The 16,105-nt window shown below is 34.6% G+C and overlaps 2 protein-coding genes across 2 annotated transcripts in view; one reads left to right on the top strand and one right to left on the bottom strand.

Annotated features, from left to right (window-relative positions):
* Positions 1–16,105, top strand: part of LOC142352294 (xaa-Pro dipeptidase-like) — a 453,762-nt gene that overhangs the window by 401,012 nt on the left and 36,645 nt on the right. The gene's annotated exons all lie outside the window — the stretch shown is intronic.
* LOC142351472 (uncharacterized) lies at positions 4,652–16,064 on the bottom strand. The gene is made up of 4 exons (XM_075403501.1): positions 15,977–16,064; positions 15,136–15,332; positions 14,005–14,688; positions 4,652–5,804 (listed from the first exon to the last, which is right to left on the bottom strand). Exons 3-4 carry the CDS (start codon positions 14,471–14,473, stop codon positions 4,792–4,794), a joined length of 1,482 nt encoding a protein of 493 aa, XP_075259616.1. The 5' UTR covers positions 14,474–14,688; positions 15,136–15,332; positions 15,977–16,064; the 3' UTR covers positions 4,652–4,791.

Here is a 16,105-nt window from a genome sequence, read left to right as displayed (position 1 = left end):
AATGATTTTTATTTTTTTATTTTGCTATTTTTCTTTAAATCTGTTTTTTAAACCACGCTATCCCAACAAAGAGAGATGTTTGTTGAAAAAATTGGTATTGAAAATATAAAATAATTTTAACTGCATAGCCTATTTTGCTTTGGCATTGACACTTACCTTCCTCTCATTTTTTTTTACTTTTTTGTTTTGCGTGAATTTGTTGTTCGTTTGGTAGTCCTAAGAATACTTCTGATAAACAACGTTTGTCATTAGAGTCCTATTGAGTAAAAATTCTTCTTATTGAGTTTAAAAAAGTTGATAGTTGATGGTTTTTATAATTTGGATTTATTTTGCTTGCAACTGATTCAGGATATTTTCGAACTTGGCCCTTCTTGTTCTTCTTTTTAGCAACTTCTAATTTACTCTCATAAATGAAAAATACCATTCGCCTGTTGAGGCAACCTTTCAATTTCTGTTGGTTTTTTTACTATCAATGTTTTATGACTTCTTGTGTTAACAAATAAAGGCAAAGCTATGCATTGTCGTAAAATTTTTACGCGTGAAAAAATTGTGGTTTTCTTTGTTGTCATCTCACATATTGCTTTTAATGAAAAGTCCCATTGATTTTAGAGCGCGATCAACGTGGACATATAGTTTTTTAATTCTATTTTAACCGAAACATAATTATTGTTCCGACCCTCTTGAGGGGGGAGGAACTATATACTCAACTGGGTTTTTTTTTGTTCCGTGAATTTTCGCCGCTCGATATATTCATCGTAGAGAGTTGAGACTGGTATCATTAGAAAGCTCGTCCAGCGTAGAATATGGAATTAAAAAGATTTTTTTAATTTTCGTTTTCTACAGGGAGTTATCGAGGCTTAAACTTCTGAGAAAAGAAGAGTGAATTCACGTTGTTTTTATTCACATTTTCCGGAATTTTTGCCTAAATTTTCGTCAATTTTGCTAAAATTTGTTATAATTTTTCAAAATAGTGTCGTTGATTTTATTTTTGAAGACGAACAAGCATTTTTGATTGTTTTGATTTAATTTTTTGGTCAAAAAATCTGGATAAACATTTCAGAATTCAGCCTTTTTCATCAACATCAGCACGAAATAAGCTACTTTAGTCCACTTTGATTAAATTTGCCTACAGTACACCCCCAAACAACACTCATACAATCTTTGTAGACTCAGAGGGGGGCTTTTTCTACTTCAGAGAGTGCCTTGTAGTTAAAATTTTGCCATTTTTTGCTAACTTTACTCGTTGATTATCAAAAATGCAAAATTTATTTTGAGTTTCAACTCAGAAATTGTCTATATCTACAACATTCGAAAAATCAGTTGTTCTTAACGAACAATAAGTATTAACAGGGGTAGTTTTGGGCCATTCTTGGACTGTTACAATCCAAAAAAAATCGGGTTGTAATCAGTCGGTCTTTTTTTTTTAAAAAAAAAAGACTTTTTTTTTATAATAAAGAACAGAACATATCAAATCAAAGCTCAGGAGTGATAGGTCCAACCAATTCGCTTGCAAAACAGCCCCAGGCTAATGCATTTAGTTTTTTAATTGCAAGTTCATGGTCGTTTCTTTTTTAAAAATAATTGACTTTTCAATAAATAATGGCTTAATTAACTTTTTCTCTATTTTTTTCTTAATTTGTTCAACTTCCAGCTTAGTGTCAGCAAAAAAAGACTGCTTCTTCTTTCTACTGAGTTAACATTTATTCTCGGTTGCAGTTTTGAGCCTGAAATTATTGTTTTCTGGCTTTGATACTACAAGATTTTAGATTTTTGTTTGTTTTGATAATTGCCAGTTTTTCACGTTTTCTGATTTTGTCACATTATCACATTATTGACAGTTCTCATGTCACCTTATTAGCATTCAAATTAAAGCACAATTGAACATATTAAAATCCTGAAAGATATAAATCATCGTTTTAATGGCCTCGACGCCTCTTTCTTGAAGAAATCAATTGATTTTTTTAATTTTGTCTTAACTGTCATTTATACTTTGTCGTTTCGGTCGTATGAAATTTCCTGTATAGTGATAGCTTTCATTGGCTTTTCATGGAAGAATGGAAAAACCGATATTCTGATATTAGCAGATAGCTGATGGCTTTTATGACTTTCAAACCCATCGTTTTCCAAAATTAAAAAAAAAAAACTTTTTTAACTTTGCAATTTTGTTCTTTTTATGTTTCTTTTTGTTACCTAATCTCGCTAGTTGATTACCATTCAAATATGACATTATGGGTGTCAAGGGAATAAAAGGGATTGGTGTCCCAAAATCTTTTTTTAAAGATTTTGTTATGACCTTACTGGCTTCGACACCGCTTTTTCACAAAAAAAATTAAATTAATTTGATTTTTGTCATATTTGACGTTCTTTTTGTAGATGCAAGAAATATTCTGGATAATTACAGGTCTCGAGGGTTTCTTTTTCATGAAAAAACGACGATATTTAAATAGCTCTTTTTGTAATTAATGCCTTTCATGACATTGAATGTAATTTTGTTTCAAAAAAAAAATTAAAAGTATTACATACTTTAGCACTTCGCTTTTTTGTCTACTTGTTACCTAGTCTTACTAATGAATGGCCATGTACTACAATATAGCTGTTTGAAGAAGGCGCAATCAAATATATTTTGAGTGCCAAAATTTGGCTTGACGGTTTTGACAGCGTTTTCTGGCAAGTTTCAATTGAAATTTTGTTTGTTCTTTGTTGTTCTTTTTAGCCGCTCTAAAAAATGAATAAGGTCAGGTCCTAATGCCCTTCTATAGGAGCAGTGGTAATCGCAAATTTGTGGTAAAATTAATTTATTCCTAATGGTATTTATTACTTTGAAGTTAATAGTTTCAAAAAAATAAGTTAATTTTTTTTACTTTTCTGTTTTTGTTCTTTTTTGTATAATTGTTACCAAACCTTTTTATGGACTGGTCGCATATGTTTTCTGGTGATTAATAAGTTATTTTTGTTTAGTTTCAGGCTTATCTGACGGTATGTTGACTTTGTTATTAAATTTAGTTTTTAAGAGGGACATAAATTTTTTGATATAATTAATGTTTGTTGTTGTTGTTGTTTGATTTTGCTGTTCGTTCTGACTCGCTTTCTTAATATTGACATATTACAGCAATCTAATGCATCAATTTTTACTCCACTGAGTTATTTGTTTTGGAGGTTATCTTATCGTTCATACAGAATTTTTTGAAAAAGACTTGGGCTTTTTTGGGATTCGCAAAAAATAATTTTTGGGTTTTTCTATCTGTTCCTCATTTGGTAGACAATTATGCCAAAATTGTGGATGGGCGGGGTCGGAACCTTATGTGCCATTGCACATTACCGAGCCGCCTTGTTGAAATAAATATTGCAAGTTAAATTAATAAATAATCATTTTACTGGCTTCATTGTTATAAAAGTTTTTAGTGGTTGTGTATCAGTAGTTAAATGTTGTGTAATGTGACCCAAAATGCGCCAGAAAGAGGTTGCATTGTCTTCTTTTGAGATTATATGTAAAATTATTTTGTTTTTTAGTCAAAAACTTAGTTTTTTTTACTTTTGAAATGATCTGGTTCCAATAAATTTATTGGATGTTTGACCTTAGCCCCTTTATGCGTCGTGTTCAAAGCATTCCAATAACAACGTGCAGAGCTGTATGCCTCGAGTTATTTTTGAGTTATTCGAAGTTTTTTCGAAAGTAGAACAGAGCCACTCCGCGCAGCAAAAAGTATTTGGTGTGGAAAAATAAGGGCAGTGAAAAGGAGTAACAAATAATAGAGAGTTGAAAATCGGAAAAAATTATCTTGTTTGAACACTCTGCTTAACACAAATACGCAGCGAAGGAAAAGGAAAGAAAAAGAAATGGAACGTAACATAGAGCATTGTGAATAAATCGTGAAAAAACCCTTTCATCACCACATTGTTGTTCACAAAGAAAACGTTTTTCGGCTTGAAGTGATGTTTATGTTTGCTTCAAGTAAATTCGACGTGCTATCTTCACACAGTGAAATAATTGTGAGCATATAAAACAAAACTTAGCAAATTGGAAACAGGAACGATACATTTCTGATTGGCTAATGTTAAAAGTCTACATTTTGGACTTCTCCCATTATCATAAGCGCCAGTGAATTTAGTCAAAAGCACTTGAGTGAGACTCATTTTGAATTTTAGGCTTAAAGGTAACATTTAGCTCCTTTCCACTCACTGATCCCATATTTCTCATTTGAAATGCTAGTTAGTTTGTTTAGTGTAGGTTTTATCAGATGCTATTTTGACTTTTGTTTTAGAGTTTTTTTAATAAAAAATTGGTTTGATCGTTTTTTTTGTTGTGTCTTGACCTTCGTTCTCGTTATTGGTGGGCATAATCGGTTCTCTAAAGAAGCTTGATTTAATTTATTAAGCGGTTTGAGTTTAAATTTTTTATACGAATAAATTGATGGTTTTCCAACAAAGTTTGAACCTTGTTCTTCGTCATTTCGTAGACAATTAAGTTTAAAATGTGGAAGAGCGCGTCGGAACATTATGTGCAAGCGCATATTATCGAGCCTTCCTCTGGTTTTTTATTCGCATAAAACGTCATATTATCTATTCCGCCATATAGAATATTGCTCAACGTAAAAACGTGTTTTTTTTTCAAAAATCATTATATAAATCTGTTTGTAAAATATATAAGAAAAATGTTTATTTGAAAAACAGCCAATTCAATTATTAATCAAGTCTCCAGACATATTTCACTGCTATGAAGAGTTGGAGATTTTGGTTGATGAACATTGTTAGGTCGAAATTGATCTTAGCCCGAAATTGAGTTTGGCTGTGTTAGCCTGCTTCTCTCGGTAGTAGTAAACCTGCTATAAAACTTATCGTTGTAAATGATAAAGTCGTGGTAGTTAAATAATGCTGAGAACTCTTGGTAAGAACTTGAACCAAATAAGGGGTGACTGTCACAGGAATATACATAACAAAAATCATGAAACCATAAACTGTACTTCTTACACAAGAAGGAACTATTTCTGAGATGTAGATTATGGAGTATAATTCTACTACTGAATTTGAGGCATCTATTAGAGCGTAAATTGTCAATGTTATCCAGAATTTGGGACAAGTGTACAAACAAGCAGCCAGGCATATTGAAACACCGAGAAATACTGTCCCACAAATTTTTAAATCCACGCTAATTTTTCGTGCAAGTATCATGGCTAAAACCTTGACAATAAATTCTGAAATCATGTACAAAGAAAGAAAAATATAGTCCTCTCTCTGCAGGAAATAAGTTTTTTCTTTTGTACCGGAACAGTAATCAGTCTCGGTTTGTTTGTTTAGGAACACAACTTCAGTGATAATATAGGTAAGCTGGTATGTCGTAAATTTAATTGAAAAACCAATTACAATCACGCAAACGAGACTTCGGACCATATATTTATTTTTTAATAATGATTTTAAATCTGTTAACGACACCTGGCCGTTCTGGGACTTGGTGCTAGATTGTATGTACTTGTCCAAATTGTCCTCTTCATCAATATCACGGCTTGAGATCAATTTTTTCAAAATATTTGAAGCTTGACCGGTTTCCCCAATCGATAAGAAATAAGTTGGAGACTCGTCAATAAAAACAGCGGCAAGTGCAACAAACAATATAGAAGGAATTGACAAAATAATGACAAAATATCTCCACAAATTGTCATCACTGTCTCCGAACATTGCGAGGCCAGCCACGAAGGGCATCAATTTTCCCCCCGCTTCGCCGCCGTATACTGATATCAGAATTACAGTCCAGATATATTTGGAAGGCATTATCTCACACAAATGCATATCTAGTGCTACGATGCAACCTAAACAGAAATAAATCTCAGCGAAGAAGTTCAATTATTGGGTGGCAAAAATTATTACCAAAATAAAGATGATAACTTTTCAGACTTTTTTATGTAAAAGTTGTCAATACCCCTACTTATTAGTTTACAATGGATCAAACAACTTTCCTTCTGTTTGTGTGAGTATTTAGAATATACATTAGTCAACCAGGTAGCTCGTGCTAATAACATTGTTGCTGATCCCCGAATACCGGTGACTGACAAAGATTGTATGAGTTTGCTGAAGGCTACAAAAACCCCTGCGCCCAGGGAGAACAATTGTCCCTTAAAATTGCCAACCACTTCAGTGTTTTTGTGACATTTGCCCATATTAAGCAGAGGACTTTGATTGCAAGAGGAACAAATTTCCATTTTTGAGCAGTTATCGTTGTGGTGGCAATACTTTCGTTCATCTGCCACATCAAGTGCGTATCCTACCTTTCTAGCCGCGTTAGTGAGAGAGTTGGAGTGCAGCAACAAAGTAACAGTTATATCAAATGCAGCAAGTTTTAAATTACCTTCAAAGTGGAGTCGGAAATTTTTTCCCATGCATCAATTTTACGGATCTATTCTGTTTGCCCCCTCAAAGTTTTTTTTACGCCCTCAGTTACAAAATATGTGTTGTTATATAGCACGTTACTATGTAAGAAAATAGCAGAGGCTCCTGGTGGGCGTAAAAATATAATCTCACTAAGCTGAGGGGGCAAAACAGATTAGATCCAATTTAAATCTGTTTTCAGCGTTTCTTTTCCTTGCGTGCTTTCAGTATGTTCTAATTGCGTTTCTTTTCCTTGCGTGATACAAGTATGTTCTAATTGCGCCTAATTGCAATTGGTAGAACTCATCAAGGGGCAGCTGAAAATTTTTATGACCTGGACACTTTCCTGTCAACAAATTTTAAGGAATTTTTGAATTTGCCCACTTTCAAAAAGCTATTTCTGTTGTCTTATTACTTAGATCGTCCTTGACAAACCTGATTGGTTAGTAACGAGGCGAAAAAGACCCTAATTTCTGGTCCGAGTTAATAGCTTTTTAGTTTTCATTACTTTGACACCACTTTTTGTCATTAAAAAATGGAGTTAATTTTTGAGTTTTTGTTGTACTTTCGTAGTTTTTGATGTCTTATTGTTTATTCCCATTAAAGGCAGATACAGTTTGCTAATATGTGGTTTCTTAGTCGGTTAACTTCTGTCTGTTCAAAATTGATGCCTTCTATTAATTTGACAATAATTGTTTTCGAAATTTAATTTATAGAACTTTCGGTTTTTGAGATTTTTTGTTAACTTAACGATCTTATACCTTAGTCTCATTACTGACCAGTTTCATTGATTTCTAAAAAAGCCTTGCTTTTGGATTAAAATCTTTTCAATTAATAGCTATTGATTGCTTCGAATTATACGCTGCCCGTTTTTAAAGCTATTAGTGAATTTGCTGTCTTATCGTTTATCTTCATTAATGACACGTTTAATCGGTTGACAATGTGATACAAAGGAATTTAATTAGTGGCTTGAGTTCTAAAACCTCGTTTTTTTATTTTAACAGCGTCTTTAAAAAAATAAATTTTATTTTCTAGTCTTGCTCATTTTTGTTCGTGTGGCCAAATTGCTTAACCTCAATGGTGTCAAAAACCAATAGTACTTATTGGACACCTAACACGGCTTAATTATTTGTCAGGTCAAAGGTGTAACAATTTTTTGGATTGTAAATTAGGTCTTGCCTGTTTTGTATTTTTTTAACTTTCAGTCCTTTGGTAAATTTTATCGCCCGTTTTCACATTAATGGGTACAGGTGTGTAAAACTAGTTTTAAAGTTACCAAACTCTTTGGGAGTTTTTGCACGATACGCTTATGGATGTATGAGTTCCTAGTGAAGTCCAATCGATGAATCTTTGGATTTTTGTGACCCAGTCAAAAGATGGATTTTGGATAACGATGCTTTCTCTGTGAACTTGTTATAGCTTAAAATTTAGCTATTTGAATTGTATTCGCGATGCGAATGCGTTGCTTTTTTTATACAGTAAAATTGCGGGAAGAATCCGTTTCTGAGTGAACTTTGCTAAATTTACGAATTGGAATTGCTAGGCGAATCCAAGCTAACTTTAGCTAGTGAAATTGAAGAGCCTTTACAAAGGCAACTTGAATTCAGAAGATTAAGAAAGATTATGATTAGTATAATATAAGTAGTGTGAACAATATATGATATAATTTAGTAGACTAGCGGGAATAGATATATAGGTGAATACTAAAAAGTCATCATATCCTTTGTTACAGAATGTATGGCATAAATATTAGGGGGTAATCATAAAAAAATAGATATATAGGTGAATACTAAAAAGTCATCATATCCTTTGTTACAGAATGTATGGCATAAATATTAGGGGGTAATCATAATTTAGTACAAATATGAATTTCGATATCTAGTTATATATCCATAGGTATCACAGAACCAAAAAAATCTGTCGACGGACTTTCTGTAATCCAGAAAAGATCTGAGGTTTCTCATCGATTAACTTTCAATGATCCAAAGCATTTATGGAATTACTATGGCGCTGTATTTTCTATGACCATTGTTACGTACAATACCCTCAAAGATAGGTTTTCAAAGACCCAGAGAAATTCGATTCGAGGTTTCCCTTCGGTGGATGATTTTCTATGACCCTGTGAATCGATGGGCTTTCCATGAAGATATACTTTCCGTGTTCTAGTAAAGGTCAGAGGTTATTATCGATGGAAGCTCTATGACACAGTGATTCGAGAGACTTTCTACAGCGACGTATTTCGTATTACCAATGTTTCATGTTTATCGATGGGTTTTATTTGAACCACTGTAATAATCCGATCAATGGGTTTTCTCTGATCCAATTAAAGTCAGAGTCAATTCATTTTTCTTAGACTACTGGGTCCTAGAAAACCCCTCATCAACGAATTTGCTATGATTCAGTAAAAGTCAAGTTTTTTCCATCGATGAGTTTCCTCTGACCAAATGCAATCACATTGGTGGGTTTTCTATGGTCCTGTGAAATTCAATTGCTTGATTTTCCGTAATCCAGTAAAAAAAATAGGTTTTCTATCAATGGTTTTTCTATGATTGGTGAAAAGATGGTACTGAACCACCGATGCTCACGCAACGACATTTTTATGCAGTCTCAAATGCATGGAACTCACTGGGAGCCCAATTCAGGCCATTCAAAACAAACTGCTATAGTAATCCACCATAAAAAATGGTTTCCTTAGTGTCCAGTTTCAGCCAAGGAAATGCACAATTTAAATGCTACTCTTAACATTTTGTATACCAATTGTGCGTTGATGTTTGTAATTTTTTAAAATGATTTTCTCTGAGAAAAATATGATAGGAAATTACAACAGAAAATCTTCCTTGTTTCCTTGGAAGCGCGGCTTTGCATTAGATGGGGTGGTCAGATTAGCAATTTCTCAGAATTTTTTACAATCCTCTTTTAGAGGGGTTTCAGGACTAGTGTTGCCTTCCTTGTTTAACGTAATTTTACAAATAAGTGTGATTTAGGAACTTAATGAGAATTGCAGAGAAGTAGAAAAGGGATCGAAGAAGCCAGTAGATTCTAGGAAATAAAAATTTTAGAACCATATACAAGTGGATTTACTTATCCTGTTTTTAATTCGTGAGAGTTTTTCATTTTTATGTGGCACTTCGCTTTCTTACATAAACTGTTTAATCAAGTTTTTTGGATCAATTTTTTGAATTAATGGCCTGTACAGGCCTCTAAGGGTCATTTTGAATTACATTATCCTGTTATACTTTTTTGTTTTTTTACACAATGAGGTGCTTTGTTGCTGTTATTTGTTGTTGCTGCTGCTGCTGCTGCTGTTGTTGATGTTGTGGTGGTGCTTTTGCGACATTCATCGGAGGGTTCTGAGTCCCAGTCATCACGTTTTGAAATACCGTCCATTATTTCTACAGGGATGGCAATCACAGAACCGTTTCAGAGAAACTCCTGTTGACAGAAGGCCACATTATCACTATTATTCTATCCTTCAGACCGGCTTCTTTCTCAAATTCAACGTATTTGTCCGCTCTTTTTACAGCTCTCCTCAAGCTTTTGGGCACGTTTTTCGTATCGAGCATAATAATGTCATTTTTCTTTCCGTTATCTTTTTCCTACACAGTTTCCGGCAGTTCGATGTAGTTCGAGTCTTTGTTCATCATCTTTGACAGAAGCAGCAGATTGTCTAACAGCAGAAAAATCGGCAGTGGAGGGATATTCAGCAGTCTAATTCGGTTTTCATAACTGACATCTCTGAGTCCGGTGATACATTTGACAGATTTCTTCTGGAAACCTTCAAGCTGTTTCAGCTCAATTCTTGATGCCGCTTTGCAAATGAAAACATAAAGCAGCACTGGAACATTCAAGGACTGGTAGAGTCCAAGTTTTATCGTTGTTTCTAAATCCATTGCAACATTCCTAAGATGTACGTAGAGCACTTTGCGCACTTTCAAAAACTTTTCTTCAACCTGCGTTTCCAAGTAAGGTTATTCGACACATGAATCCCTAGGTCTTTCACTCTCGCTGAGTATGAAAGTTGAATATCTTTTAATTTGAAAGATTTTTTTTCCCCTGAACGTAATCTTCTTGCATTTTTTCTTGACAAGATGCATTTTTTTCGTTTTCATCCACATTTGATTTGCATTTCAGGTCTTCCTGTACCTCCCAAGTTTGTTATCCAGTTGCTAATAACTTCAGATCATCAGCAAAGATTGTGTCTCAAAACATGCGAGTTTCTGGCAAGTCATTGATGAAGCGGGCTCAAAAGGAATCCTTGAGGTACACCATATGTCACTGTTAGTGTTCGTGATCTTGTGTTGTCCAAACGTACATATAATTTCCTTCCCTTTAAGTAGTTGAACAGGCTCTGCAGTAAACAACCTCCTATTTCTATCTCTACAAGTTTCTTGTAGTTGGCTACATTGTCGAATGCATTAGAGAAAATAGTGCAGAACGCCGAAGTCTCAGAGTCGGGATCTTCATCAAGGGCTTCACGTATCGTTTTCAGCAGTGATAGCATATTGGTTGTGACGATCAATTTTCTTAGAAAAACCGCGATTTTGTGCTCTCAGCAAGCCGCAGAAGTGGCAGTAACGTGCTATGGATCAGCACTTTATGAATATTTTGCTCTCTCTATCCAGCAATGAAATAGGTCAGTAGTTCTTCGCACATCTTTTGTCACCCATTTTGTAAATTGATGAAATTGCAGACAGTTTCAAATTGTTCAGGTTTCTACCCATGCTTTGACGGTTTTTCCTAAGAAGGCTTAGTTAGTCCATTTGCTCCTCTTGACTTTGATATGCCCAGGAATGAAACCATGGAGATGATTGTTTTCTTGGATTAGTCAATTTTTTTCCACGTTTGTTAATCAATTTTTATGCCATTTACACTGAACTCAGGTTTTGGCAAGAAAAGTGAAAGAAAAAATTCGCTCAGCATTTCACTTGCTCTTCAGTGTTCGTTGATTGTTTACTGTAATAGATCAGTTGTTTGGGTAATATTTCTGACTTGTTTAAATTTTTAGATTTTGAAGTTTACATTCGTGTTTCGTGAGCCCGGCAGATTTTTATGACGATCTAGGCGTCATTTTCTGAGGATTCTGTTACCAGAGTCTTTTGTTCTGTTACGAGTCTTTTCCTGTGACTGGTAGGCCTGTCTTTCAGCTGTATCTTCGCAGAATTTCATTTTATCATCAAAATGGACGTTGAGCTCTTGATACAAAATTGAAGATTTTTGGCGATGTGTAGCTCGTCGTGGAACAAAAACATTGACCATACTTTCAAAACACTAATAAAATTCGTCTACCATAGTGTTGATATTAGAACCGCAAGTTGTTTCAAAAGTATTATTTGTCGAGTATCAGTCGTTCAAGCCGTCCTAATCGGCATTTCCGAAGCTTCTGAAAATCCTACTACTGACTTAAATACTTGAGTTGCGCAAACTCAGATGTCAGATGATTTGCTTCGCGATCGCACAGTCGTATATTTTACAGACTGAGCGTTCTTTTTCAGCTGACACATTACAATTGCGATAGAAAGCTACATATAGTATATTCTGCGCACATGTGGGGAAATTTATTGCTTGCCTGTAAAATTTTTTCTTCAAAAATTCAATCATTTTTTTGTCAGTTTCATTTGAACTTGTGGGAGACTTCCAATTCATCTCAAGAAAAATGATGTCTCCGCAGATTAATGTTGAAAGGATTTTTGGGAATGTTTTTCAGGAGCAGATTGAAGTCGATTTTTTTAGCTGTATGAGCTGCCAATTGAGGGTTGTTGAGCTCTAGGACTGTAATTTCGGAGTTGTCAAATTATATTTTACATGCAACACTAATGTCAGGCCGTGGCGTAGTCAGTTTTTCAGAAACAAAAGCGTTGTTGTCAGCTATCAGGTTGCGGACGTGCTAGATTTTGTCTATTACAGTAATTCTATAACATTGAGCATCTGCAGACAGTGTATTCAATGAGGATAAGTTCCAACGTATTGATATTAGACCAGGTTGCAGACCAGGTGCGCAGACCAGGTTTTGCAGAGACATGTTATTGAATAGCAAGATAGTAGAACCGCATTTGGAATCTTCATTCTTCTGTCTACATTCAACAGGCTTCTCGTGCTTAGCTATAAGCTAATTTTGAATGCCATTCACGAAACTGTTTCAGAGAGATCGGACATCACCTCACTCTCATCGTTGAACAACTACAATTTCCGGATATTCAGTTTTTCTGCTGGCAATCCATGATTTAGCAGCTCTCGTCGCTCCTTTAGAATGTCTTTTTCTTCCTCAGCATCCTCTTTTGAGAGTGCTGAAATTATGTAAACGTTTCTTTTTCTGAGTTCATTTCTCCGTTGACGACTTTTTGCAGTTGTCAGTCTGGCTTCATATTAATTTGATGAAATAACAGTAGTGCCAAGTAGGTTAAAACTTCCAAGGCGCTTGAACTCTTGAAGTCGCCTAATTTCTGTTCTTGCTCCTGTTATGTGGTGTATTCCATTGAGCTCTTCATGTGCTGGGGCAGGATTTTCGCTTTTGCTTTTGTTTTGATCTTCCTTGATCCCTTGTGTTCGAGACGATTTCTTGATGTTGTAATCTTTTTCATATTTGCTTGACTTCTGTTTGTTTTGATGGTTCTGCTCTGAGTCTTTTTCCAGCATACGTTTGTTCCACTTTTTCAAAAGTTGTTTCCAGAGCATCTTCCACTTTTTGATACACTAGCTTGGTTATTCCTTCTTCCATTGATATCAGCTTTCTGGGGATATCAAGTTTCTCTATCTTTTCAAGCAAGTAAGTCATACTTTGATTTCGGACAAAATTGTCTTATTCATTGCTTTAAATACAGTTGTTGCAGAGAAGCATTGCATTAGCTCCAAACTTCTTTAATCTGTTACTGGCTACACTTGTCAAGTCTGTACAATCCGGAGTGAGGTGAAAGTTTGTGTTGTAGGTCACAGAGTGAGATCTTTCACTATTGGGAATGGTCTTCTGACACGGTTTACTTTTTCAACTACCGGCTTTAGATTTTTTTTTCGACCTGAGGATGAAATCAAAATTTGAAATAGTTTTAATCTGTTACTAAGGAAATCAATCTTCACAAATCTATTGTTCGTGATTCGTTGGTTTTCTGTTACTGTTTTTTCTTTTCAGTTTCGAATTCAAATCGTATCAGCTGGAGTACTGATGTATTCACTTAAATTCGGGAATTGACTTTTGTTCAGTGGGACTACGACGCTAGAATTAGTTTTGATCCGATCCAAGGAAACTAATCTCTAGAAATTCACAAAACTAAAGAACCTCGTTTAAAACTGGCTTTCCATTTACTCAGACTTTCTGTTGCTGGTTTCTTCGTCGCAGTTTTTGGGAAGGAGTATGCCTTTTCTTGATGATCGCTTTGAGGTTACCGCCGTACTTCCGCACAATAGTCGGAGTCCTGATTTCGAGAAAAGTTGAAATATATTTTTTTATACATTTTATCCTGTATTTTATTTTTACCTAGTTACCCGCTGATAAAAGTGCCCGTAAACTACTTCATTTTTGTGTCCGGTATGTCTAGAAGATGGATTGCATGGTCTAAAACATCCTTAACCAGTAAATTTTTTTAATCTTCGGGTTTTTTTGCTCGTATTTCCTCGTTAATTTATACAAAATATTAAGTGCACGATACTTACATGAACCCAAAGACCACATAAGTCTGAACGCAATTAAAGATTCGATGTTCCAAGCAGCTGCACACATTGCATTCCAAAAAATTGTCCAAATTGTTCCCCAAACAGCACAAGTTTTCCGCCCGAATCTATTCGCTATCCACCCTGTCAACACGTTACTCACAGCCATGCCAGAAAAGGTAACAGTAGCCAGTGCCGACTCCATTTCCGGAGTCAAATCCATCTCGACGTAGAGTCTGGTTGACAAAACTGGGGTCATATCCATAAGAGAATTTCGTCCGATATAGCCGATAAACATTGTGATTATTGTCATTATGTGGTATCGTTTTATAGAAGCCGTGGCTATTATCTCCGAAATAGTGTCTATATCCCAAGATTCCCAACGGGTACTTGGTGTAACTGGTAATTTCTGATCGTTTTGGCTTTGATCCGGTGGTTTTAGTAGACAATCTCTTTCTGTATCGTAAGACATTTTTGTAACTTTTAACCTTTTAGTTATTGAACTGCCGTCCAATAAAACAAGTCAGTAAACAGCACTTTTTTGCTGTACTTAAATGCAATATGGTAAGAGAGATAAATGAATTAGTTCAGAAAACAGCATTTGGTTCTCTGTTTTTCACATCAAATAGTATAATTATCTACAGTGGCTGTGCCTTTATAATGATTAAATAAATACCAAAAATCAATCTGAAACATATAATTTTTAGCAGTTTTTCTGAAGCACTTAAAATGACTTTTTATGATAATGATTTACAAAATATAGAAAACTTATTCATAATATACTTATATTACTGTATTGTTGCATAACTATGCTATCAAAATTTGTTCACATTCAAGCTTAAAAAAATGTTTTATCTGCTAAACAGCAATCTAAGAGAATCAAAAATTTTTCGAATAGTGAGAGAAAGAGATGAACAGCATCAACGTGTCTGAAAGTTATGTATTGTTTTGTTTTTGGCTGGGAGGAAACCGAAAAACCAATGCCGGATGGGAGAGGCAAAGTTTACCCTAGAGAAGCTGCTCGCAAATTTTTAAGAAAATGTAGTTTTAAAAGCTTTAAAAAATTTACCCACTGATGAAAAAACTAAGATCTTGTGAGAATCTTGCAAGGGAAGGCAAAGTTTTTGAATTTACCATTACTCGTTCCCTCTAGTTATCTAGCAGCTTTCGTTGGTTGGTCGAGCTGACGTAGTTCAACAGCATCTGTCGGATAATCAATTGAAATTATCTTTTATTAAAAATAGACCCTTGATATTTTGGTGTATGTTTTTCTGGTTCTTCCCCTCCTCCTGTTTCATTCATGGCTCGCACGTCTGGCAGCGGCGTTGTAACTAAAATAAAATACAGGGGGAAGATGGTGAAGAATGGTGCAAACAATTCTTGTAAAATTTTCCAAAACTATCCAAACAAGACACCCAGACACAACTAAAGAAATTAGTTATAATAGAGCAAAAAATTTGTCGGAAAAACATCACAAGTTGAGAAAAGAAAGCACATAAAGCCAAACAAATTCAGTATAAAATAACCAAATTTCGCAGGAAATTTTCACAAGTTCGTCTGCGTGGACTTTCTTTCTTCCCTTTAATATTTCTGGAATAGGGATCACCATCAGCGGAGTTAATAAAGTAAATTAGAGGCAAACTGACAAAGCACGGTTAAAAAGAATCATGCCCGTAATGTTTTCCAGAACTATCAACACAAAGCAGTAATTAATAAATCAAGACTAAACTCAATACATCAGCTCTAATTTTGATAGACTTCTGTTAAAAAACTTCAAAAATCTAGAACAAGACGTAAAAGAATTAAAGAAGGCAAAATTTAAAAATGTCCAATGTTTTTAAAAAATGATTCTGCAAATTATAAATTCACTTTAAGGCTCAATAAGACTATTTTTAAATCGTTAAAACAAAAAGAAGAAAGAGCGATCAATGTATTTAGGTTCAAAGTACACGTTGAGCAGGAGGCAATTTTGTACCTGCGTATATTTTAAGTAAAGACAATGATAAATAATGCATCCCTTTGATAAACGATTTACCCCTAAAACGATTGATCAGTAGATTGGGTTCTGTTTTCTGTTAGTAAAAAAAACAAACTGCTTGTGAAA

Source organism: Convolutriloba macropyga, chromosome 13, assembly GCF_964194025.1.
Source record: "Convolutriloba macropyga chromosome 13, txConMacr16.3, whole genome shotgun sequence".
Lineage (NCBI taxonomy): Eukaryota > Metazoa > Xenacoelomorpha > Acoela > Convolutidae > Convolutriloba > Convolutriloba macropyga.
Note: the sequence above shows the minus strand (reverse complement) of the source record. Positions and strands in the feature narration are given on the sequence as shown.

Coding starts and splice junctions, on each gene's coding strand:
- LOC142351472 (XM_075403501.1), bottom strand. CDS start 14,473: ATGTCTTACGATACAGAAAGAGATTGTCTACTAAAACCACCGGATCAA. Junction 5,805..14,004: donor TATGTGGTCTTTGGGTTCAT/GTAAGTATCGTG, acceptor ATTTCTGTTTAG/GTTGCATCGTAGCACTAGAT.